This window comes from Choristoneura fumiferana, chromosome Z (genome assembly GCF_025370935.1).
Source record: "Choristoneura fumiferana chromosome Z, NRCan_CFum_1, whole genome shotgun sequence".
In the NCBI taxonomy this organism is placed as follows: Eukaryota; Metazoa; Arthropoda; class Insecta; order Lepidoptera; family Tortricidae; genus Choristoneura; species Choristoneura fumiferana.
Window position 1 is genome coordinate 8,627,081 of NC_133472.1, and position 24,819 is coordinate 8,651,899.

Sequence of the window (24,819 nt, forward strand, 5' to 3'; positions counted from 1 at the left end):
CCTACTTAGGAGTCTGATGAGTATTTCTCAAAAAGTTGTCCCGTCACGAAATTGACAAGAAATCAGTATTGTCAAGAAATTATCAACACTAAGGACGAGGTCATAAAGCATACTCTGCATAAAACATCCAAAATTTATTGATGTCAGGAAAACGTCACGAAATCTTGTGATGATCAAATCATCAAATCGTAATTTTGTAACTACATCGAAACTTTCTATTCGATCCAACAACAAAGATTATCTGACTTTTTATCACCTTTACCACAAGATTTTGTATATATTTAAACACAATATTACTTATTTATATATATATATATATATGTATATGTTTTATTTATATGTATATGTTTTAATATGGCCACAACTTGAAAATGGACAACTTTTTGAGAAATAGTCTGATAAATCTTGTGTAAGCTAATTATTTATATATTTATATGACTGGCCCATAACACGATTTTTATTGTTGAACGAATATTAGTCATATTTATTTTTTCGCGTTTATTATTAATTCTACATAACGTTTTCATCATTCTCAAACTATTTCCAAAATTTACATATAAATTTTTACAGCCACAGACAAATACCTACCTTAACTTTAATCAAGTGTTTTAACCTCATAATGACTACTAAATATTAGTTGATAACGTATGCATCAAGAAAGTACAAATAATTATAGGTAAAAGAGTTAGGAAAGGTACTGCAAAAATTAATTTAGGTACAATAAATTAGAAATTGGTTATACGTAGATACGATATACTACATGCAAAAGACTTACCTAGAGCGTTCGCCGCCTCCGGAGGTATTGTTATGTTAGGCGCCACTACAGGACCATTACCCGGCTCCCTCATCATCTCGAAATGGGCAATAAATGCAGAAGGATCGATTAAAATTGCCTGTAATGAAGAAAGAAGATCTTGAATACATACATTACTCAACTCACAGAAAAACGAAAATTTGACAAAACTTTTTTAAACAAGTGGGGCGCCGTCTTGGTGAGAGAGGTCTTGACCGTCTCTCTGGGTCTTTTCAAGTTGTCCATCGCAGTTCGACGGGCTACGCGGCAAGTGTATTGGGCACCTTTGCGCCTGGTATGACGCGGAGCGGTTTGTTTGACTTACTGTATTATGTATTGTATTTATCTGAGTGTTTGTTAATCATTGAAATAAATAAATTATTGCTTTATAAAAAAACACTGATAAAATGCATGCGAATAAAAATGGCTGTATACAATCTATATGCGAGAGGTATGTCGCTCTTCTATTAGACCATTTTGCTCCGTTCCAATCCACAACTAAAATATAAAAGTGCTCAATCTGTCAAAACAAACCTCGCTCTGTGCCCCAGACGAAGACGCACTGGAGCTCAACGAGGTCCCGCGGCCAGAGCTGTCCTGTGATTGGTCGCTGTGTATACCGCGGCCATCGCCTGCGCCGGCGCCGACCGCCAAACCGACCTCGTTGCTGTTTTCGTCGAGTTCGACCGCGAACGGCATCGGAAGCTCCGGTGGTTGAACTGGATGCTCTTGTGGATGCAACGCCTGCGAAAATAAAAGTTTTGTTTAACCGACGTCAAAAAAGGAGGGGTCCTGTGTTCCACTGTGTGTACTTATTTATTCAGTTTTAGCAACTAGTAACCATGCTAAAACCATCAAAATAATGCAATGGAAAATTTGTGTCGTTTTTCACGGGAACATTTGACAAGTAGTCACCTATTGTTGGGCTATTCACATTTATTCGCATCCCTTTGTTCCCACTGTGGACAAGTGGGAAAAAAATCTTATTAGATAGTCCGCACGGAAATTTACAGTACCAACCTAGTTCGCAACGCCTAGCGGCAATAAATGCTAAATTCCCGGTAGTTCAGTGCAAACAAAGTTGGGTAGTTTTACTGGCGTTCCAATCTCTATCAATATCCTGATGCATATTGAAGCCAACCGAAATGAATGAGCCACACCGAAAGGTAGTGTGGTATAAAACTAAATAGTGTGCGTGCGGCACAATTTCAATTTGTTAACTTTTTCAATCGCATGGCACAGGAAACAGGATAGCGGTTGAAACTTTAGTAGAACTATCCCTTTTATTGTTATTGAAATTCAAGTTAGGATTAATTTCGCCGTCTTGGTTCATAATCAGCCGAAAGATATCCACTGTTGAACAAAGGCCTCCCCCTTAGGACTCTAGAATGAACGACAACTCGCTACATACAACCACCCGTTGCCCACAACTCGCACGATGTCGTGGGACTAGATAGTGGGAGGCCTGCCAACGCTTCCTCTTCCGGTCTGGTACACCTACTTATGTCTTTTTTAGGGTTGTTTAAATACCTTACCAATCCTAGACTAACATTAAAACTTTGCGAATGGTGTTGACTGATGATTTGAAACAGCCAGTTAGGTACCACGGAATCGTCATCCAGCACACACGACGCGAAGCTCTCTGATGATCTCCCAGAGACGAACACCTCTTCCGAAGTCTGCAAAATGACATACGGAACCTATTTTGGGCTTAAATCTTGGAGACGGCGAGATCTACATTTGATCGATGCTAATAGTTTTTATGTTTACGTTTTTCTATCATTCGGACTCCATTTTTTTTATTATGCGTCGGATTCTAAACCAGTCTTAGCGGTCTTGCTTGACTTGACATTCATAAATAGGCGCGGCAGTCTTATTTGTTATAATTTAAATTACAACAATAAAATGCTCAGTGCAATAAAATATGGAACAACATCTCAGATCGCATGTCTCTTTTGAAAGAGCGATACTTACTTCCGTTCCGCTAGCCAAGATTATAGACGGTAAATTGTATATAGAAACCATGGCTTACCAACCCCTAAAAGTTATATTTTATACTAAAAACAGCAATAGATGGCACTTCCATTAACATTTGTAAATTATAAAATGTGAATAAGCCGAATTAAGTAGAAATATTGAGATTAAAATAAAAACTAGCATATTTTATAAACACAACTTCACATCCACCTTAATTCAACGCCTTAATTTGAAGATAAGAAACACCATAAATAACCAGACCAGGAGACCCACTTGTTCGTTTGCCATCCAGTCGAATAAACAAATAATAATAATAAATTGAGAATTTGAAAGTATAGGCTACAGGTGGCTACATTTCAGCTATGAGGCTTTCGTAGTGTTTTGCAATTGTGACGCTAGATGGCGAATAACCGGAATGCGCTTGCTAGGCTTGCCCCGTGCACAGCCCCGTGCTTGCACACATTCGTCGAAACTATTTGAGACTTGAGAGAAAAATGGCATTCCCTTTTGGCATGGCATTTAATGACGTAAATACGACAGAGACATCATGCGTATCTCTACTCGTCTAGGCTCAGTTGGTGAGCTTGTTGGTTGTTGTCCTTAGTGTCTCGCTAGATGGCAATACGTATCGTGTTATTTGTGTTCTCACTGGTGCCATCTATTGGAAAATCGAAGGAAAGAAAAATACCTAGTTGATTACTGGCTATTAGGGTGATACAATTTGCTTGTATTGAGTGGTATCTCTGTTATATTATCTACTTTGTGATACAAACTAATCCTCTAGAAAAGAGGATTTTTAAAATAATTTCATTGTATTACTGTACTAGATAGTAGATACTAACAGCTAGCCTAGCAGTTTCGTATGCCGCGCTTCCAGTCTCCGAATCGATTAAGTTGACGTAGTCAGGCTGGTCGCCAGCGACCGGCTCCGTATTTATAGAATAGCCGCTAAATGCTTGAATAGCCAATGCGCCAGGCTCACTCTAGGTAAAACAAACAGACAATTAATAGGATTTACGCTTAATCTTAACTAATCCTACTAACGTTATAAGTTTCTTAAAGTTTGTGCGACTTACGTATTGGTTTACGTGAACTAAGCCGTGGGTAAAGGTTAAAAGTACAATAATTGCAATGTATCTTTCAATTGACATTTGGAACCGTACCTGAGTTAAAATCGTCTCCTTCCTTTCATATATATCTTGAAAAGCATTGCCGTCAAAGGAAATAGAATTGAAGTCGTTGTAACTTTCGTTATCAGCGAAGCAATCGGAAAACTTAGAAATAGACGCCACAGATTTGAATGAAAGAAGATCGGTGTTCTCCGTCGACCCAATACTCCGAGGTAGACTTAATACAGAGGTATTCTCGATATTTTCAGCAGTATCATTTGCGGTGCCAACTGCACTGTGAAATGTCTCAGATTTGTTGTTAACAACCGTATTGAAGCTTGCTGATGGAGAAATTGACGTGTCATTCAGACTTTTAGTGACACTTCTGTTAGGGGTCAAAATAACAGTTTTAGAATCAATGTTTTGAAAATTATCTGAATTATCTATAAAATCTAGACTTTCTTCAATCAGCTCTTTCATTGCTGTTAAAATATTGTTCTTATTGCTTTCTTCAGCAGGTTTGTTAGGGCCCACAATCCACTCTTCAAAAGGTGGGGTTACCTCTGGTATTTGAGTATTACTTTTTATTTGACAAGGCTCTAATACTAGGACCATGTTTGAGTTTTGGCTATTACATTCATCTTTCTTTTCATCCCCTGGTTTATTTTTATCCTCAGAATTCTCAAGGAGTGGTATCTTTATACTGGACTTGTTAGGTGTATGAGAACCACTTAACACTTGAGCTCTATAAACCGTATTACTTGTCCCAACTAATCCTCCTGACAATGCACGATCGACATCCTTTAATTTCAATCTTGAATTGGCAGAAGATTCTGGTACGTTCTCTTTGTTCTCGATATCTTTTTTTGATTCTTTTTTCGAAACTTTTGTTTTTTTAATGAACCGTTTTATTTTAGACGAAATTTTATTGTCCGAACCACTACGCGGTACGTTTGCTTTATTATTTGGCGTTGAATGTCGTCTGGAGCTGAATGGTTTAGGCCACACTGCAGGCCGCACTGTAGCTACACTGTTAGGAGTAGAACATGTTGAACTATTCGGAGATCCCGGATTATGTGTTCCTTTAACAGAGTTCCCCCTGTCACTTGGTCTCGCAGAGACTGTGTTTTCCCCCAAAACTGTTCTACTGTTTGAATTCTCTATTTCATTTCGAAATACAACGTAGCTTACGTTTTCCCGGGGCTCATTTGGAATTTTTAATAATACTGCCTTTATGTCTTGTACTTTCGACGGTGGTGATATTGGTTCTTTGATATCTTTATTTATTTTTATTGTGGCTGGTAGGGTGCCTTCTTTGGTGCCAAATTTACTTTTATCTAGCTTCTGGCCTGGAATTCTTTTGGGCATTCTGCTGAGATATGAAGGTATGTACTTCTTTAGAGGGAGCATTTCTTGCAACTTTCCGTCTTTTAATTTTAAATCTGGTGGTACTGATTTTGCTCTTCGCATAGGTTGCGTGGTCGACCTTGATGTCATCTTTCGAGTGATATTGGTGCTAAAATATTATAGTAAAGGTAAATAAATGAATTAATCAAGAAGTGAGTCACATTTTACTACTGTCACCATTTTAAATATTATTAGCATCGTCGGCTAGCTTACCTCAAACCTATTCTGGATGAGACCTGAAAAATAAGAACTATTATAGTAAATTTTCTACTCGTAAATGTAACCTACAATAAATGTTCATGACTTTGTGCATTTAATTTTAAGACTATCACTTAATTAGATTATGTTAGTACCTTTATGACCGGTTTCCAGGGTGGTTTTGCTTTCATAGAAGTAGTAGTTTCAATTTTCTTCGCTGGAATCTTATTATTCAAAGAATCCTTTGTTTTTGATACTTTAGCATGATGTACTTGTATGGGTACTACTTTTGGTTTTCGATTTATTTGCTTTCCGAATTTAAAGTCTGGCTTCTTTTTTGAATCGAATTTATCTTTTGGCACTCCGTTTATTTTCTTCGAAGCCACGTCCTTTTTATTCTTCAGAACTGTGTAGTTGCAAGGTTTATTTCGAATAGATGTCTTTGGTCTGTATTGCTGCCATTCTCCTTGGTAGACCACGTCTTCAGATATCTGCGGGTCCATGTAACTGTGGAGGTGAACGCCACCACAGCTTAATTTGGGTCGCACGGATTTCGACGTGATAAACCTTGGCATCGTAACTCTTGAGTTGCTTAATTCTGGCGAGAAGCGAACTGCTAATAACGTAGACTTTGGCACACTACAGAAACTGCCATTAAATTCCGAACCAGAGTCTTCAATTTTTATGTGGCTGGAAACAGGTTTCAACATTTCTGTTGAAGTCATGTTTTTCGGAATCGACTCGTCTATGCAACTTTTACTATGTTCTATGGTGTAGCAATCGCTTACTTCGCTATTCTGTAGATCAGTTTGTTTTATTTTAACACCTTGAGATTCTTCGGGCAAAAATTTGGCCTGGTTCTCATAAATATATTTGGAAATTGCTTCTAAATCGGATTCGTTCTTGGATTTGGTATCAACATTTGAATCTCCAACTTGAGTGTCGGAGTCATGTATTTTTATATAATTGGATTTTGTTCTAGAAGATATGACAGCCCCATTATTAGTACCGTAGGTTGAAGTTCCAAAATCTGAAGTATTATCCGCTCTGACGTCACAGAACGAATCTCCAATTCTAATCCCAGTCGTAAACATCTTGGGTACAGCGGCAAGTGAAGTGGTTCCGGACAATGATGCATAATTTGGTATAAATGAATCTGTGCCACACTGAACGTCCATGCTTACATGCCGAAGGCCTTTTGACGTAGTAGGTTCATTAATATCTAGAAAATACAAAGGGTATAAGAGCTTTACCTAACCGTATTTGCATGATAAAGTGCCCTTTCATCAAATGTTTACTGTAAGTTTCCGCTAAGTTTCTAAAAAAATGTTGGTATCACTCTTCTAAAATGCAAGAAAATAAATATATTAAAGTTTTATTTCCTACATTTCCTAAAGTTTTTTGCCAATATTGAATAGGTATTATTTATAGGACTAGCAATTCTCTATACATAGGATACTGTATCAGAATTATTTACGCAAATTGCATTAGCCAATCTCATCAACAATATCAACATTGGAATAAGATAGGAAGCTGAAACTTAGAGGAAATAATACTTGTTATAAAGACTCGTAAATATTACGTAAATAACAATAATCATTTAATGACAGGGCGTCCTTTCCATGCAAACACAACTAGGCTTAGGCGTATGTACACTACAAAAGTTAATGTAAATTACGTTGAAACCGTACCATGCAAAAATATCGTCTGAGAATTAATAATCCTAGTAGAGAAAGGCGCTTTTTCGTAGCACGCATCGTCATTCATAATGCTTGTAACATTTGTAAGTTCCAACTCCTGCTCGTATAATTCGGTATCCATTCCAGGATCAGTGCCGACAGTTCGTCGCATAGCGACTGTTTCCAGTGCATCATCCGTAATAATACCAATAAGCAGACTTTCTTTTGTGGCTGCTATAGCAGATGGTTCCACTGCAACAGCGCCTACGCTACTACCTTCCCCATTCAAATTCAGCTCTTGGTAATGCTTTTGCGCGCGAATACCTGGTTGGCAAAGCTCGATAATGCTATCTGGAATCTAAAATTATCTTCGCTGTTAAGTCTGTCATCTCTTATAGCGTTTGTCGAGAGTTAAATATTGCTTCAGAAAAAGTGGATATTTTAAAGTAGCTGCAACTACTATCATAGGTACAACAATCTATTACCTACTTATTCTGTGCTACAATACGGTATTTGACTATTTTGTATATGTTTTATAAATTAAAACTACACAATGCCTGTTATCGAATAGAAAAACAAGTTTTAAGCTACCCTTACAAATAACAAAGTTATAAAGGTTTCAAATTCAAGATTAGACAGAGAAAGACATACTGGCATGTGACGTCACACGCCAGTACCGCCATACTTGCTGCATAGAGAAAAGCGTTTGAGAAAGAGACAGGTACATAGATTTTTCAAAAAATCACTATAAATCCAATTTTCAACCGATTTAAATTTTCTCTTCGCTAAACACTCTGTTTATCTATATTTTCATAATAATATTAAGATATGGCAAAATCAGGAGTTGTCAAATACCGTATTGGCTAAGTAAAGTTTTTTGAAGAGGTGCGGATTATATTTTTTTTTCGATAGTCCCGAGGCCGTTTTGCCTAACTTTGCTGACGCTCGTGATTGCAATCAAATGACAGATTTCGCATACAAAAACTGTCATTTGATTGCGATCGCGAGCGTCATAAACGTTCCGCGCTGGTCGTTTCCGCTTTTCCTTTCTTCTCCATACTCAGTACAGTCACCAGCACCCATTTCTGACACAACTCTAATAGGGGCCGGTAGGACGTGGCAGATATGGACGCAGGTGACTACCATTACATCCGAATCATCATTGCATCCGATTGTCTGCCATTACGACCGAATGTCGTCTCGATCTCAAAAAAAAAACAACGACAGGGAATAAAAATCCAAGTGCTGCCGCTATTTAGGACCAGGACTATAGAAAAAAAAAATAACCTGGACCTCTTAAAAAATACAGACTCACAGGCTTTGGCGCAGTGAGCTGCATTATGGTTTGGTCCTTCGTGTCTTCGATAGGCTTCACTAAATTAGTTTTGTAGTTTGATACCGAATTCCTCATCAGTTCACAGGCTGTAGCTTTATTACTTAATTTTCTGACGAGATTTTTGTAACTTGTTTTAATTTTCGTTGCTTTTTTGGCGAGTAGTGTCTTGTTCTTGACTTTGTCACGTTTTGACTTGTTCTCGGACTTCTTTATGTAAGCATTGCTTTTGGGCAGTTTAAAAGTCCCTATTTCAGTATTTACCAATGTGTTTCTGTTTTTCATCAGCACTGACTTATGTTTTCGGTGTGACTTTGTAGTCTTTGAATTCTTCGTCCGACTTTTCGAGGAGCTATGATCGTCGCCGGAGCTAATCATGCGATCTTGAGCTTTATCAGGGTACAGAACTAGGTCTTTATTAACCCAACTCTGTATCCTTTTATTGACGTGCTCGTCATCATAAATTCCTGGAGATGGTACTTTGAAATCTGGGAAACAGCTAATGTCGCCGAGTATGGAAGATTCGCGCATAAAGTTTTCATGCGCCACCTCAGAATCAGTTATTGTGTTTTGATCGCCATGAGAATCTGTCAGATTAAAAAAAAAGGTATTGCAGAAGTGTGGTCCCTTTAAGCCTTTATTTATAAATAGGTATACCGAATGCTGACTTAACACAAACATGTATTAACACACCTGGAAGTTTAGTAGATATGCTGCTAAGGGTGGTGCTAAATTCACTTCTCAGCCCATTTTCGCCGTAACATTCATTATTATCATCAATTATATCATTATCTGAAACTTGCGACGGTTAAAAAACTTAGCCAGTTTCAAAGTAAAAACCCCAAAAAAATGATAATATAAACAATGTAATACAAGAAAAGAAATACCTGGCGCCTGAACTAAATGACGATATTTCTCTACAATTCTCAACCTAAAACATGAACATCATTATGAACAAAAACGTAAGTCTACTGTCTTAATAAACACATAAACATATGAAGTTCTTACGCAGTGTCGTCCGCCTTAATTTTACATAACTCAACCATTTCAGAGGTTGTTGTGTCATCTTGAGTATCTGAAATAATTTCTTGTTTATAACATCAATTTTATTTCTATCCCTGTCACTACAGTCATCAACTCATCAACGCTGACAAAGTATCAAAAGTAAACTATTCAGCAGTAATTAAAATAACAGTATGTAATAGTTTCGTACTGTCATCGTTATAATATAATGGCCATCAAGGTTTTTCAAAAAAGATTGTAAATAGTTAGAGCTGACCTGTCTATCTTGTTGCCGCTCGTCTTCGTGATACACAGGTTGATCAATCCAAATAGGTTAGTAGCGAAGCGAGCAGTCAGAAACTGTAAGAGGTAGGTAAATCTGTTCTTAGGAACCATGACGTCGCTTTTAGATTTATCGTCGCCATTTGGATTGATCACCCTTTATATATCGGAATTCAAGAGTGGCCAGTAAATACCAATGCATGTAACGGTACCAGTCGGTACAATGACATTTAAAAATAATGATATAAGTAATTATTAAATAGTTTAAAACAAAAAACGTACCATAGCCTATCGCATTCAAAGGATAACGTTCAATGAATCTATTTTTCCTCCTCACAATCGCTTTCTCAGTGAGAGTGAGGAGATCGAGCAGCTTACACTGTAGCCATTTCGAGTGCACCGGGGCTTGCCTGCCTCGGCTGCTGCTTAATGCAATCTTGAGGAGCCGGCACACTACTTGGTTCAGCTCTCGCGTGATATCTTCGTCGTGTGTTAACATAGCTCGCAGCTTTTTGACTTTGCGATCCAGCGCGCGGCGGAGAGATCGGCCTGCAGAAGTTCAGTTACTTCAACCTGGTACTGGATTAATGAGAGTCGCTACAGATACTACTTAAATAATAATAAAGTTTAGAAGTATATTAGCCTTTTCGCCGCCACGTCAAATACAAAAGACATCACCCATACGCCAAGGTTGCTTTTGCATTGAAGTAATGGACGTATATATAGGTCGTTGGCGAGGAACCTGCGGTGCGTATATATGAGTCGTTGGCGTCGAAAAGGTTTAGTGTCAGAGTTGAAACATTTAAGTAATTTTTTGGGTCCATCAACTTTTTCTGTCCCGTTGTTAAAGACACAACAGGGACAGTTTCTTAAAAAACTGTTTAATATTATGCTAATAATATGCTCGGGAGTTAGTCCATAAAATGGTTTACTAATGTTTCGGCGAATAACGTTTGGCAACCTGTTTCATTTCGCAACTTTTCATTTCCCAACTGTTTAATATTTCTGAAACTGTAAATTTTTCAGGATTTTTATAAAACTAACCTAACCTAACCTAAAGGGTTCTACACGATGGCCCTGAAATAAATCCTGAAATATTTACAGTTTTAGTGTTTGCGAAATGAAACAGGTTGCCAAACGTTACGTTGCGAAAAGGCAGTACTCGGCATAAAATAATGGGCTTGTAATTACGACAAAAATGTACGCTCGACGAATTTTAACCACAAAAAACATGTAGAAACTCATGGTTTTAAAGAGTTGTCCAGGGGACTTAACTGTGATAACAAGGTACAAGAAAAAGTCAACTGACCCTTAATAATTTAATTTTTGGTAAATACTAGACTGATTAGTATACTACTTTAGATGTTGGTCAGAAATATATGTAGTGTTGGCTTGGCTATCCGATCGTCTTACAGTTTGCAATAGTTAGGCGACAGGCACTATTCCCAGAGGTAATGATAATATTTATCACATAGCTGCAAACAGGCATATCTCATGCAACTAAAAATCCTACTTGTATTATAAATGCGAAAGTTTGTGAGTGAGTGGGTGAGTGAGTATGTTTGTTAGTCCTTCGCGCTGAAACGGCTGGACAGATTTGGATGAAATTTGGTTTGTAGATAGCTGTACAACCTACTTATATTATAAATGCGAAAGCTTGTGAGTGAGTATGTTTGTTACTCCTTCACTCCGAAACGGCTGTACAGATTTGGATGAAATTAAGAATGTAGATAGCTGTACATCTGGAATAAAACATAGCTACTTTTAATTCCGATATTCCCACGGGATAGGGATAAAATCTTGAAACAACAACCGCTGGGCTTAGAGTCATGAAATCTGACATGATTGTTTTTAATGGAACGTCAATGAAAAGCACGATTTAATTTTCGGGAATTCCCACGGGAATATTTAAAAATCCCAAAATTTCAATTTCAGCTGCTGGATCTAATGATTTACATGTGCGAAGCCGCGGGTGAACACTAGTTAATTATAAACTTGGACAATTCAAACCATCAAAATCCATTGGCATGTTGCTTCCGTCAGATATTGTAGAATTCACGTCAGTCGTATCCCACTGAAATGAGTGTAGCTTTAAAATAATAAATCAGGGGGTGTAAACTACAGGTTCATTCAAATAATAAAATAACATGCCTACAGGGTGCCTCTGGCTTTAAACACAAGGTTCAATTTTACTCGCATAACAGCTACTCTTGTTCTGCAACTTTTTTAAATTGTCCTTTTTTTTCACAGAGATTAAATGTAATTTTCAATATAATAAAATACTAAACCGACAGCACATTGATAAATGTTTCGAGTTTAAATGGAATACAGAATTATTATTTAGAGTTCACGTACAAAGGAAATTTTGTCCTCGTACGGTCAGGGACATTAAATTCAAGAGCCACCATGGAACCTTTTCATAGGAAAAGTCATTACGATTTTCCTTGTTAATTAATGCGACGTCACTATGCCGTTTACTGTGAAATGGTTCCATGGTGGCTCATGAATCAAAGTCCTTGACGTACCATAATACCGCCATGTCCGGGAAACAATAATGTACAACTCGGAATGTACGCGCAATAATGCACGACGTGATAATCCGAAGCATTTTTGCTTCCGATTATCATGCCGTACAATATCATGGTCGCGCATTATCAGGGCGCACAAAATATTGCGCGCGCAGTAATGTACGTAGTGATAATGTACGAAGTAATAATCTGAATCCAATAGATTCGCATGACCTTAGATTTGTGTTTGGTTGTGTTAGGTCCAATTGTGACCACAATAGCGAGCCGAGCGAGCGTAGCGAGCGTGCCGCGGCAGCTGCCGGCGAAGCGCCAGGACCAAATTAAATTATTTTCTACTAAATTTATTAATATTCGATGTACACGAAAAACAAATGTACATAAGCACGGATTATCAATTATCATACCGTGCATTATTTGAGCGTGCATTAATAAGTCTTACATTAACTACACTCGTGCTAGTTCGGTACGGGGTGATAATGCACGGCATGATAAAATTCAAAAAATTCAAAATTCAAAATCTTTATTGCTTTCACGTATAATCCGTGAACATAAGCACGGACTATCAGGCCGTGCATTATTTGAGCGTGCGTTAACAAGTCGTACATTAACTACACCGCCATGTCCTATACACTAATATACTTAAGTGACGATTGACAAAAGTAGCTCAGTTATGCAAGTAGAATCAAACCTCACATTTAAAGCCCCATGTGAGAGGCAAGAAACAAAGCAAAACTGATTTCAATTGAAACACCATTGTTATGTTCTATCATATTTAAAAGAAACTTATATTTTGCAATTACTTTATAGTCACAGTTTGAGAACCTACACGTACTTATATTTATATGGATGTATTGGAGATTAGATTTTGTGACAGCATTTGATAAAGATACAAACATAAAGTATATGTTATACATATAGGAGTATTTTACATCTGAGTATGTCTCGTTGTCCGGCCATTCGTCGTGAGTGCTGGCTGAGACATCGTCGACGACGACTCGTGAACAGATTACGACGTCACCGTCAATTTCGTAGCCGTTGTATTCCAATAAATCACTGTAAAATAGTACATTGTACATTAGGGGCGTAAGAAGGGGATTACTAACGAGAGTCTATTAGAACGGACATTGCGCATTGCGAGGAAAAAGATGCAAATAAAATACAATTATTTTGTGTCTAAATACTTCACAGCTCGGCTACGAAAATAACTAAATGAAATAATGGCTACCCGCCAATTCAGAGAGCTACTACAAAATTCGAAAATCGAAGTTCGTATCGTACCGTCCCTTTCACTCTCGTATTAAATAATATTAGCAACAATACGATACAAACTTCGATTTTCGAATTTCGTAGTAGCCCCCCTGATTGAAACTTTTTTTTCGAGTCGTCTACTATAGATAATGCTAAAAACCGTGTTTAGTTTAGAATTCAAATGGTCTTATGGCCAGGTTCTTCTAACTTGCAAAAAAAAATTTACTAAAATTATTGCAAAACGCAGTTTCATAAAGCGTAGAAAAATATTTTTATGGTGTACAATTGGGTTAAACCTAAGCACAGAGTACATATATAACAGAGACACCACCTATTACAAGCAAATGGTATCACCCTAATACTGGCTATTCAACTGGCTATTTTTCTTTCCTTCGATTTTCCAATAGATGGCACCAGTGAGAACACAAATAACACGATACGTATTGCCATCTAGTGAGACACTAAGGATACGGTACACTGACAACAACCAACAAGCTCACCAACTGAGCCTAGACGACTAGAGATACGCATGATGTCTCTGTCTTATTTACGTCAGTAGAAGAGAATGGCATGTTTCTCTCAAATAGTTTCGACGAATGTGAGCAAGCGCGGTGCAAGCCCAGCAAGCGAATTCCGGTTATTCGCCATCTAGCGTCACACTTGCAAAACACTACGAAAGCCTCATAGCTGAAATGTAGCCACATGTAGCCTATACTTTCGTATTCTCCATTAAATTTATTATTTTTATGGTGTTTCTTATCTACAAATTAAGGAGTTGAATTAAGGTTGATGTGTAGGCTTGAGTCGGTCCTGAACTAAAAAGAATGAATTCCCATCGCGGACCGAAAAGAACTAGTTCCTCGTAAATGATCTTAATCGGTCTCGGTCTCGGTCCGCGCTTCTTTGGCTCCGGATCTAAAATGGAGCGGGAGCAGGGAGTGAGCGAGTGAACGAGGAAACGAATAGGTAAAGAGCGGAGCGGACGGCATGGCGCGGTGCTCGGTCGATGTGAACGAGACAAATAGTATTATTTCAAAGCGTATCCTGCTCATGTGCGAGAGAGACGCATTTATTTTACATTGTACATTGTCCGCTTGTTTGATGATACCAAAGAACCATACTTAGAAACCCGGTTAAACGAAACTACGACAACAAATGAATGATTGTTTTTATCTGATTACAACGTTATATATTTATTATACTCCTTATTTTTTAACATTCCGATCTTTAGCTCCCAGTTCAGTTCATGACCGATTCGAGTCTAAAATCGCTCCCTTCCCTTTCCTTTTCACAGTCCTACGACAAAAAAAATAGAAAGTCAGAAACTAAGATCACCATTGCACCATTTCTTGCAAGGCCGGCAACGCATCTGCAGTACTGATGAAGCTGCGGATGTCCATGGGCGACGGCATAATCACTTAACATCAGGTGAACCGTCTGCTCGTTTGTCTGCTATTACATAAAAAAAATGTCACGAAATGGTCCCAACTCAGCATGATGAATAAAATATAACTTATTTTTCTAAACCAGCTAACTAATTTCATAGTAGAGAAATGTACTTACAGGTAGCAAAATGTACAACTAGATGGCGCTGTAACATGTAACAACTCGCTATCGTTTGGCTGCCTCGGAAAATACATGACCGTGAGCGACTCTGCCATCCGTACACAAACTTTCGCATTTAATGAAAACTAGCTTTACCCGCGGTTTTTCCTGCGATATTTTTGCAATCCCCAAAGTGAAGAGGGGGATTACTAATAATTAAGCATAAATTCACTAGAAAAGTCATTCCTAATTAGCATGAATGAAGTTTAAGAAAAGCGGAGCCGGATACCGGAATTAAGTTAATTAATTCCATCAAACTACGAGTGATTGGTTGTTCCGTTTGGCATTTCGCCGGAAACTCTGGTCTGGAAGCGAGCAAACGCTTTCAATTCAAGCGATAAGTCCACAGTATTGTAATGGGTATCATTTCTTATTGTCTTCTGAGCCGCTTCTCGGAGCTAAAGGAACTAAAGGAACTAAAAGACGGAACCAGTTCATTTGACCGATTGACCGAGATCGGAGCGCTCCCTTTAAAGACCGAGCGGGCGCAACTCTATTGATGTGAAGTTGTGTTTATAAAATATGCTAGTCTTTATTTTAATCTTAATATTTCTACTTAATTCGGCTTATTCACATTTTATAATTTACAAATGTTAATAGTAGTGCCATCTATTGCTGTTTTTTTGTATTAAATATAGCTTGTAGGGATTGGTAGGCCATGACCTAAGTTTTAAAGATGTAAATAAAATGTTGTCTGACTTGAAAACTCTTTAGTCTGAAATGACGTACCTACTATATATTTTAAACTCAAGTCATTACTCCCTTGGGAGGAAAAACTATTCGTAAATCCATAACTAACACTACTACTACTACTACTACTACTACTACTAACAAAACTATGGATATATATAAAAAAATATATATATATAAAATTGACAAAAAAGTCTTGGGATATGATCCCTAGACAAATTTGATGTTTTGATTCAGTAGTAATATGATCATACTGGTTTTTTTTTATTGTCTTAAGATTACAAATATCACTAGGCGCTTTTGCTAAGTATTGGACACTTACATAACCCTGTCAACGTCCTCGGTAACATGCTTCACAGTTTCCATTAGCTTTTCTATCGGTATCTCCAGCTTGCTGACATGTACTGAGTATTCGTCCACGTCTTGTGTGTCCAATAGTCTGTTGATCTCGTCCGATATCAGATCGAGGATTAGATTATCCTCGGATTTTACCTGTTTGACCACAAAAAATATTTTCTTCATTTAAAATGTAACCTAAATAGCTACCTCCTTGTATGATTGATAATGACTATACGCATAAGGTTTGCAACACCTGAACGCACGGTATGTTGAGATGACATGTGTACTTTATAAAGTGAAGAAAACAAAAGAAAGTGCGGTCTATAAGGCCGTGTTTACATTATTCCAGTAAAACCGTTTCAGTAGCACGACTATACGGTCCTCTATCGATCTCGTGTAGCTCATTAGGATTGTGACCCAGCATTGTGACTCCGGATTACTGATGTGCCAAAGGAAACTTTCCAAAAAACTTCTCACAATTTTGTATGGGGATTGAAACATTCCGTTTCTTAAATTTAAATTTCCTATATTTCTTGAGAAAATTTCTAGAAATTTCCGAGAACTTTAACTTTCTGCAAATTGCACATCTGTAAGCGGGATGGTAATGACTTTTAACCTTTTCACCGCCAGTCATCCAGTCGTGACAGCCATTGGAATGCCTCACGAGCCCCTGTCATGACCAACATTCAACTCGAAATTAATCCTTCTGCAATGGAATTAAAGATCAAGTTGATTTGTCGCAGGTTTTTCTGTGGCGTACAGAGCACGTCACTTCGTTTGTTTTGTGGCGGTGAAAAGGTCAACCGAAATGTCAAAACGGATCAATTATCTCCCCTGAACGAACGGTATATTGAATTATACTATAAGGCGGCGAAAACAATAAAATAAAGTGCAAACTATAACCTCGTAAGGATAGTTGTATACTGCCACGATCTTGTAATACTGGTTCCAGTAAGGGGCATTATCCCCCCAGTTTATATTGTTCCAAATGTTAGCTTCCTCTCCTTGAGTTAAACAGTTGAAGTTAAGCATTTTGGTGAGATAAGAGACCTCATCCATGACGCCTCTTGTGTGGACTAGATAGTTCATTTCTTCTCCATCTAGCAGATTCTGCGTAGTCTTCGAGAACTTCTTTACAACAAACATAGTATTGTTTAGGCTGTAAAAGAAAATGTTATGTCTTAAATGTATATCCGCTATGTTGAACCTTCATTTATAAATGTTCTTTTATTACAATGTAAGTTCCTAAATGACCAATTAAAAAGTTTTTTGGTAAATTTAATTTTTAATGCAAGGTAGTTTTTGTTTATTGTACTTGCATTGTCATCCAAACTACATTTCCGTACCAAATTTCAAGTTGATGCCATTAACCGTTGAGGAGTTCTGTCCTGCGGAGACAATCGTGGCTGGACCACCAGGATGTCAATGTCACTACTATATTATTGTATTGTCACCAGATTTACATAAGTATACCAAATTTCAAGTCAATCCGACCACTGGAAGTAGATCAAATTCAACCCGCAAGATTTGACCCGCACATATCATACATACTCGTACATAACATTGCAAATTAAATGAATGCTCGTAAAATCAGATTTTTTATACAGATATAGGCTTGCGTTTAACCACAATCACGGCTGATGGTTAGCGAAGATGTGAACTAAGATGGAGCACCCTTGGGCGTCATGGGTCCATGCCCCGACATTATAAGGAACATTTTTATTCTAAGGGGCTGTTTCACCATCCATTGATTAGTGTTAACTGGCTGTTAGGTGTGATGCCGTCTCTATTTGTTTTGTTCGAATAGACGGAGACGGCATCACATTTAACCGTCGGTCAACACTAATCAATGGATGGTGAAACAGCCCCTAAGAGATTTATTACTTTTTCATCACACTTGCTCGTAACCAGTGTCGTAACATGCAGGCTACCTTGGTTGCAACCCCCCAAATAAAACCCTCGACCTTAATGTGCTTGTCATGAAACCCGTGGTCGGTAAATGAGTCATTGCCCGTACTAATTTTCATGTCATGAAGCCCAAGGTCGGTAAATGAGTTTGTTACTGTATGGCGTGCTGCTGCTCCATACACATGCTGCAGAGCGCTGCCAAGAGCGCAGCCAGCGGTATCGGCAATTTTTGATAAAATATTAGTTTTTCTTTTACAAATATACAATTTTACTCGCAAATGTGATGAAAAACATTGTATGTCGCACGGGCGGTACTAGAATTACGAACATCGACTCATTAAAGCCCTCAGTCTTCGACTTCGGGCTTCTAATAGACTCTCGTTCGTAATTCCTTATTTACCGCCCTTAAGACACAATGTACTATCATGGTTTTGATTTCGGTATTACAAACCTGCTAGCGACGTCACCGATATCATACACTCTGCCGTTACTCTTATTCCGCGGCCACATTACTTCGTACAAGTCTTCCACATCGAACATAACGAAGCTCTTCCCTAGTTCCGACTCTAGATTGCACTGCGAAGCTTTATCATGGTGCATAGTGGTCATGGAGTCTGTGGGAGACACCGTGCCGTAGCATGAACAGTGCTCAAGATACGGCAATTCAGTTGAGGATTCGACACTATAAAAAAGTAAGTTCATATTGTATGTTAAAAGTTGGCACACAGATAGGTACGTAATAACCACAGAATACTTATTGCGTTGCAAGAAAGAAAAATATCGGCTTTTACTTTCTGTAGCATATGCTTCAATTACTATTATAGAAGCTTATATATTTTTCTTTTGGAAGATCGCGCACACAACTCTTTGTAGCGATGCAGCCGCGAGTTATGCCTAATATCTGTCCATTATGAGTGTACAATAAACTGACCTAACAAAAGATATTATACAAGTACTTACTCTGTATATCCACAGAGCATATTGTCGGAGCTGACATCAAGTTGAGGTGTTTCCCAGTCACTCTCGAAATCGCAGATCTGATTCGGTTGAGGGAGGTCTGGAATACATACAACAAAGATGAGAAGTATAAAATTTATTAGAGTTGCGTATTGTTTCATGGTATGAACTACCCTACCCTATTAGGGTAAATTGTCAATTACTGGCCACCAATGAATAGGTGTAACCTTACACTAAAAATGAATTCTAGTCACCCATAAACAGAGTTGATTTTTAGTATTTAAGGTGGCCAGTAAATTATCTCAGTTCTATATACGACCGGATATAGCCCAGTGGTTATAGAACCTGACTACGAAGCTTGAGGTCCCGGGTTCGATTCCCGGTCGGGGCAGAAATTTGTATGAAAAAACGAACGTTTTTCTCGAGTCTTGGGTGCTTAATATGTATTTAAGTATGTATCTGTATATTTAAGTATGTTTATCCGTTGCTTTGCTTGGTTTGGGACTAGGTCAATTGGTGTTAAGTGTCCCGTGATATTTATTTATTTATTTATTCAAACATTCTATTAGCTCTCTAGATTAAAAGGAAACCTTCGCACTTGACGCTAAATACGGCATAGTAAATCATTTAATTCGTATACGGTCAGAAACACGGTTTGGCTATGGCCAAAGCAGATTGCCTGTAAAACAAATAATTAAGCTTCTTCGCACGAGCGGCTGGGCGGATGCGGAGGTGACATTTTTATAGGTGATTTCGCTTTAAATGTCGCAATGCCTTAACGTATTTTGATTGATTATGTATAAAATGTTAGCCCTTTTTATCCGACTGCCCAAAGGAGGGTTATGTTTTTGAAGCATAGATAGCGCGTATATCTGTTATAGACCAAGTGACAAGTAATGCCCGAGCATTATACATTATGTCTATCACCAACTGGGTAGAATAATACATATTGATATTAAACCCTTCGCTCTTGCAGACATAATGAACATTATGCAAATGGTTAAAGGTAGAGTTCAAAAAGTTGGATACCTATTTAGCTCAGTAATACAAAAAACAGTAAGTTTGGTTATTTCGAGTTAACACTTGACAGATGGGCGTGCCTTCAGTCAATTTTCAACTTTGACGTCATACAAATAAAGCCGTTTTTAGTATACCGCTACCCACGTTTACAGATAATGTAAAAACTATTTTATTTGTACGACGTCAAAGTTGAAAATTGACTGAAGGCACGCCCATCTGTCAAGTGCTTACTTCAAGTAATCGTACTGTATGAAACATTATGTTGTACGGCTGCCAATATGCGAAAATGTTATTTCATATTCATAACATAACCTAACCAATTGTCACTTCAAAGTTTAATATCTCAAAAAAGGCTGAACCGATTTTGATGAAACATTTCTAAGAACCATCGCTAGAAAACCTGATATCAAATGAAAAAAACCGCATCGGTCCATCCATTTAAGAGCTACGGTGCTACAGACAGACACAAAAGACAGAAAGACGCATAGCGGCCAACTTATAACACCCCTATTTTTGCGTCGGGGGTTAAAAACGGAACTTTTCTCAGTCAGTGCTTTTGTAAAAGTTGACTTATAATACAACAATGTATTTGAACTCCCTATTTAAGCAGCGTTTCCACCAAAGATGTGCGAGGATGTATCGCGAGAAATGTGTTTTTCACGAACCAATAGAAACGCTTCATTTACCTATCCTCGCACAGCACATCTCTGGTGGAAACAGCTGAGCGGAGCGAGGCGAGGTAAATGAAGCGTTGCTATTGGTTAATGAAAAACACATATTCCCTTCATCATCATCATCCCAGCCTATATACGTCCCACTGCTGGGCACAGGCCTCCTCTCAGAACTGCTTATTACAATGCTTTATATAAAAATAATAATACTGATCATTATCAAATGCAATTAACAATGTCATTAAAAAGTTAAGTATTTACATTATATATTTTTCATCGCACTTGCTCGTAAACAGCGTCGAAACATGCAGGCTACCTTGGTTGCAACCCCCCAAATAAAACCCCCGACCTTAATGTGCTTGTCATGAAACCCGTGGTCGGTAAATGAGTCGGTAAATGGGTCGGTGTGGCCCGTACCACAGCCCGTACTAATTTTGTTGTCATGAAGCCCAAGGTCGGTAAATGAGTCAATGCCCGTACTGATGGTGCTGGCGCCTTATCTTAAAAAGCCATTATAACAACAATCAAGAAAGTCGCTGGGAAACCTAATTCGAAAAAGTGCTACTAAGGAACAAGCTTCTGTTTGCAGCTTACTTATAATATAAGTAGGGGAAAGTGTTGTACTTATAGACGATTTGGGTGGCACTCTTTCCCGGCCCGGATAATACCGACCCTGTTTTTCGTGTACACGCCCATAGAAGCTCATGTCAGTTTGTAAGGGCGTGTACACAAAAAACAGAGTCGGTATTTCCATGTCTGTATTACCTGGGCCGGGAAAGAGCGTCATCCGACGGTTTCACCTACAGACACCATTGATCTCTTAAAAACCTAAAAACCAGAATGTAACAAATTTAACATTTGCTTTTTATTTTTTATTTTATAAGATAACAAGGGCGTTCTCAGCAACACACACAACACTTTCCTCTAAACCTAAAAAATTCTATACCCACTGGCAACAAGAGCCAAACTGTTGACATTCAGTTCCATCTGCTTTTGATAGTCTTTAGAAACAAACAGCACTAGTTGGCTGCAGCAGCCATAATGAAGAGTGCCAGGCGGACCAGGGCCTACACCTTTACATGCTACGGTGTAGCCTGGATATCTTGACACTATGTTGCCGCACCTGAAAAAAAGCATCAACAGCACATATAATTGTGGATTTTATTTAATGATGTGCAGGGTAACACCGTGACCCATCATCCACAATTTCTGATTTTCCATGCTGTATGAAATATAGTGAGCGGCAAAAAATCTGGCCCTCAAGTATATGCAGTTATAGGTAATTTTGTATGGAGAGTAGGCCAAATTTTGTAACCCACTGTACACATCGCTGTATACAACCAGATTCACAGTTTAAAGCTAAACAAGAACTACTACTTAACAACTTCTAAATTGTGGGTAAAAAGGCATTTGCACATCATAAACTTAAGCCACTAATACTGTGCAAGTATATATGTATTAGCTGTGCTGTTTGAACTCTTACACCGCATCATAAGGCTGGCATGCATTCTTTATAATCAAGATACAAACCTGACTAATTCTGCCCAAAGTTATGGTGTGCCTGTCTCACATATTTACCAGTCATGTAACTGCTCTCTGGTCCACTCAAAATAATGGTCAAATCGTCTCAGTCCACTTTTCTCTAAAGACTTAAAAACAATATTGAAATCTGCATTGGTTGTTGTGAAAATTGCTATCCACGGCTTGATAAAACCAAATATATTGTGGACAAGCCTGTCCAAATCGTGTGGTTTCATGTATTCTATCATCTCAATTGCAACTACAGCATCACAGCCAATCAGCCTGTAGTCTGGATCTGCTGCATTGCCTTGGTATAGCTAAAAGAAAAAGAGAATATATATATAGCCGATATATATATATATATATATACAGAAGAATAGATTCTTGCACCTTTATGTTTTTACTTTTATCATTCATGAGTTTTATTAATTTTAATTGTCTCTAACTAATGCCAACTGTAATGTAAACTGTAATTAGTTGTGTACTGTTGAAACTCAAGGCGTTCGGGGAGGATGTGAAGGGGCTTGGGAGGGAACTATGGGCCGTCTGGCACATCTCTGTGGGGTCAGTCTCTGCTCAGTACATGGTACAATTGTTTTGACAAAGGACAAAGGTCTTGAGTGTGCAATACTGTACTGTATCTTGAATGTGATGCCAAAACCATTTCAATATATTTATTTTAAAACTAATCAGATACCAACATATTATCGTTGATACTGCAATATCAGTACAATGTTAATACTGTTCTGACAGTGAAAATTATACCTTATGGAAAAGCTAGTTACGCCGTATTTCAGTATCAACAATGATATAAGTCTCCATCGGATACATCAGAGCAACTGAGGTAGTCAAAAATATTGCATCACACTACTCTCAAGGCATTAAAGTTCATGTTCTCATATTTTTTATCACCTTGGTCGCTCTGAACTATCTGATAGCGACTGTACAGTCAGCAACAGAAGTATACGAGCGATTGTGGTGCTCCCTTAATACCTTGGCAGTAGAGTCATGTGTAGATCATTTTGAGCACCGTTCATCCACTTCTGCTGCTAAGTGTACTAAACAGAATTAACCCCTTGTATGCGAGTGGGGTTAAAGGTAGTGGATTCTAGTCTATCTGTTTTAATAAGAGCAAAATCAGCTGACAAAAAAAAATACAAAAAGATAGTGTGCATCCACGTACGAGGGGTTAATAAGTTAACAAGACTTACGGTAACCCGTAAAGGCTTCTCCCATCTCCTTCCATAATTGTCAAATGTAAAATCAAGCAAGTCAGATGTACAAGAGAGTGTACAGTCAATGTCAACACCAAGTATTTGCTTTATACCCGGCACTTCTGTTAAGTATTTGATGAAGTTCATGTCATGATGTCGGCCCATGTTTACAACCTGAAATATACAAGATAATATTTTATTAAATAGTTCCACTACCTGCTATGTTCAGTGAGACATAGAGCACAAAAAAAAACTGTGGCACACTGCTTTTGTTTCAGTAAAATGTTAATTCAAGTTATCAAAAAGAGCCTTACAAAACAATTCATGAATCTAAAATTATTGATGATATGATATGGTATGATTGTGCGGGGGCAAGCGACTGGTTATGACTTCTTCCAGTATTTTTTTCATAAACAAGCACTTTGTTTTAATAAATCAAAAGGAGGATGCACCATTTAGCCTACCCGCCGGGCCCACAAATCCCATTACCTTAACGTCTTAGGTAATTTACTCAAGGATGGTAAATAAATGTAGGTAATCTAAAGATTTTTTAGCATTCTGAATTGGCATGCAACAAAAAGAGAAAAAGGTAAAAAAAAACGCTTGCCTTTTCTAATTTCTCGTACCATCGCTCATCCATAAGGCAATCACAGACTGCTGCATACCGTTGAGCATAAACTGGCGGGAAGAACATAACACCGCCATCATCGGTGTACTCCGCAAAAACCATCTCTTCGGTTTCTTCATCCTGGATCACCAAACCGCTTCTACTGAACGTCAAAAGCAACTGTCTAAACAAGGGCCCCAAAGGCGGTAGCCACCTCTCCAGCACGGCTATTACTGATTCACGGAAAAAGATCAAAGTCTGTAATGCAATTATCATGATGCAAGGTAAAGACTGGAGATTTAAAAAGAAAGTAGGTCATTAGAAATTATCTCTCAATGAAAGTGGTCAACAGCATTGAAACAACATGCATGATGATGTGACGTGATGTTCACATGTTTTTGTTGTTGTTTTGACATTTGTCACTAGTAGTCACTTCACTACCGACCGCCGCCGCCCGCTGCTGTTATATTTTTTTTCTCGGCGCTTTTCGAGAATTATAAGGTCTATTGCCTATACAACCCACTTTGTAATAAGAGTAAGAGTATTAATTTAGGTATTTTATTTAAAAATTATTACCCTGCCCTGCTCGAGTTATTCTTTTTTCTAGTAAGACACATACCTAAAACCTAGGTAAGCCTTCCCTAGTTACTCACAAATAATAAGATTTATATTTTGTTTCTTAAATTCACATATTTTTTGTAAAATAAGTATAGATAAATATTTAGTTCAAA

General features: G+C 38.0%; 1 protein-coding gene across 8 annotated transcripts; it reads right to left on the bottom strand.

Annotated features, from left to right (window-relative positions):
- Positions 1 to 775: 775 nt before the first annotated feature.
- Hen1 (Hen1 methyltransferase) lies at positions 776 to 24,536 on the bottom strand (the record flags this gene model as incomplete). 8 transcript variants are annotated; one of them, XM_074111432.1, is given in 23 exon segments in its annotated part: positions 776 to 893; positions 1,328 to 1,537; positions 2,329 to 2,472; positions 3,613 to 3,753; positions 3,934 to 5,395; positions 5,500 to 5,522; positions 5,640 to 6,706; positions 7,176 to 7,521; positions 8,479 to 9,083; positions 9,190 to 9,288; positions 9,384 to 9,427; positions 9,505 to 9,571; positions 10,063 to 10,329; positions 11,791 to 11,854; positions 13,238 to 13,361; positions 16,174 to 16,343; positions 17,094 to 17,349; positions 18,550 to 18,780; positions 19,059 to 19,155; positions 21,697 to 21,869; positions 22,325 to 22,584; positions 23,479 to 23,655; positions 24,089 to 24,536. In XM_074111432.1, coding segments are annotated over 23 exon segments (6,421 nt in total), but the record flags the coding sequence as incomplete, so codon positions are not given.
- Between the last annotated feature and the right edge of the window lie 283 nt (positions 24,537 to 24,819).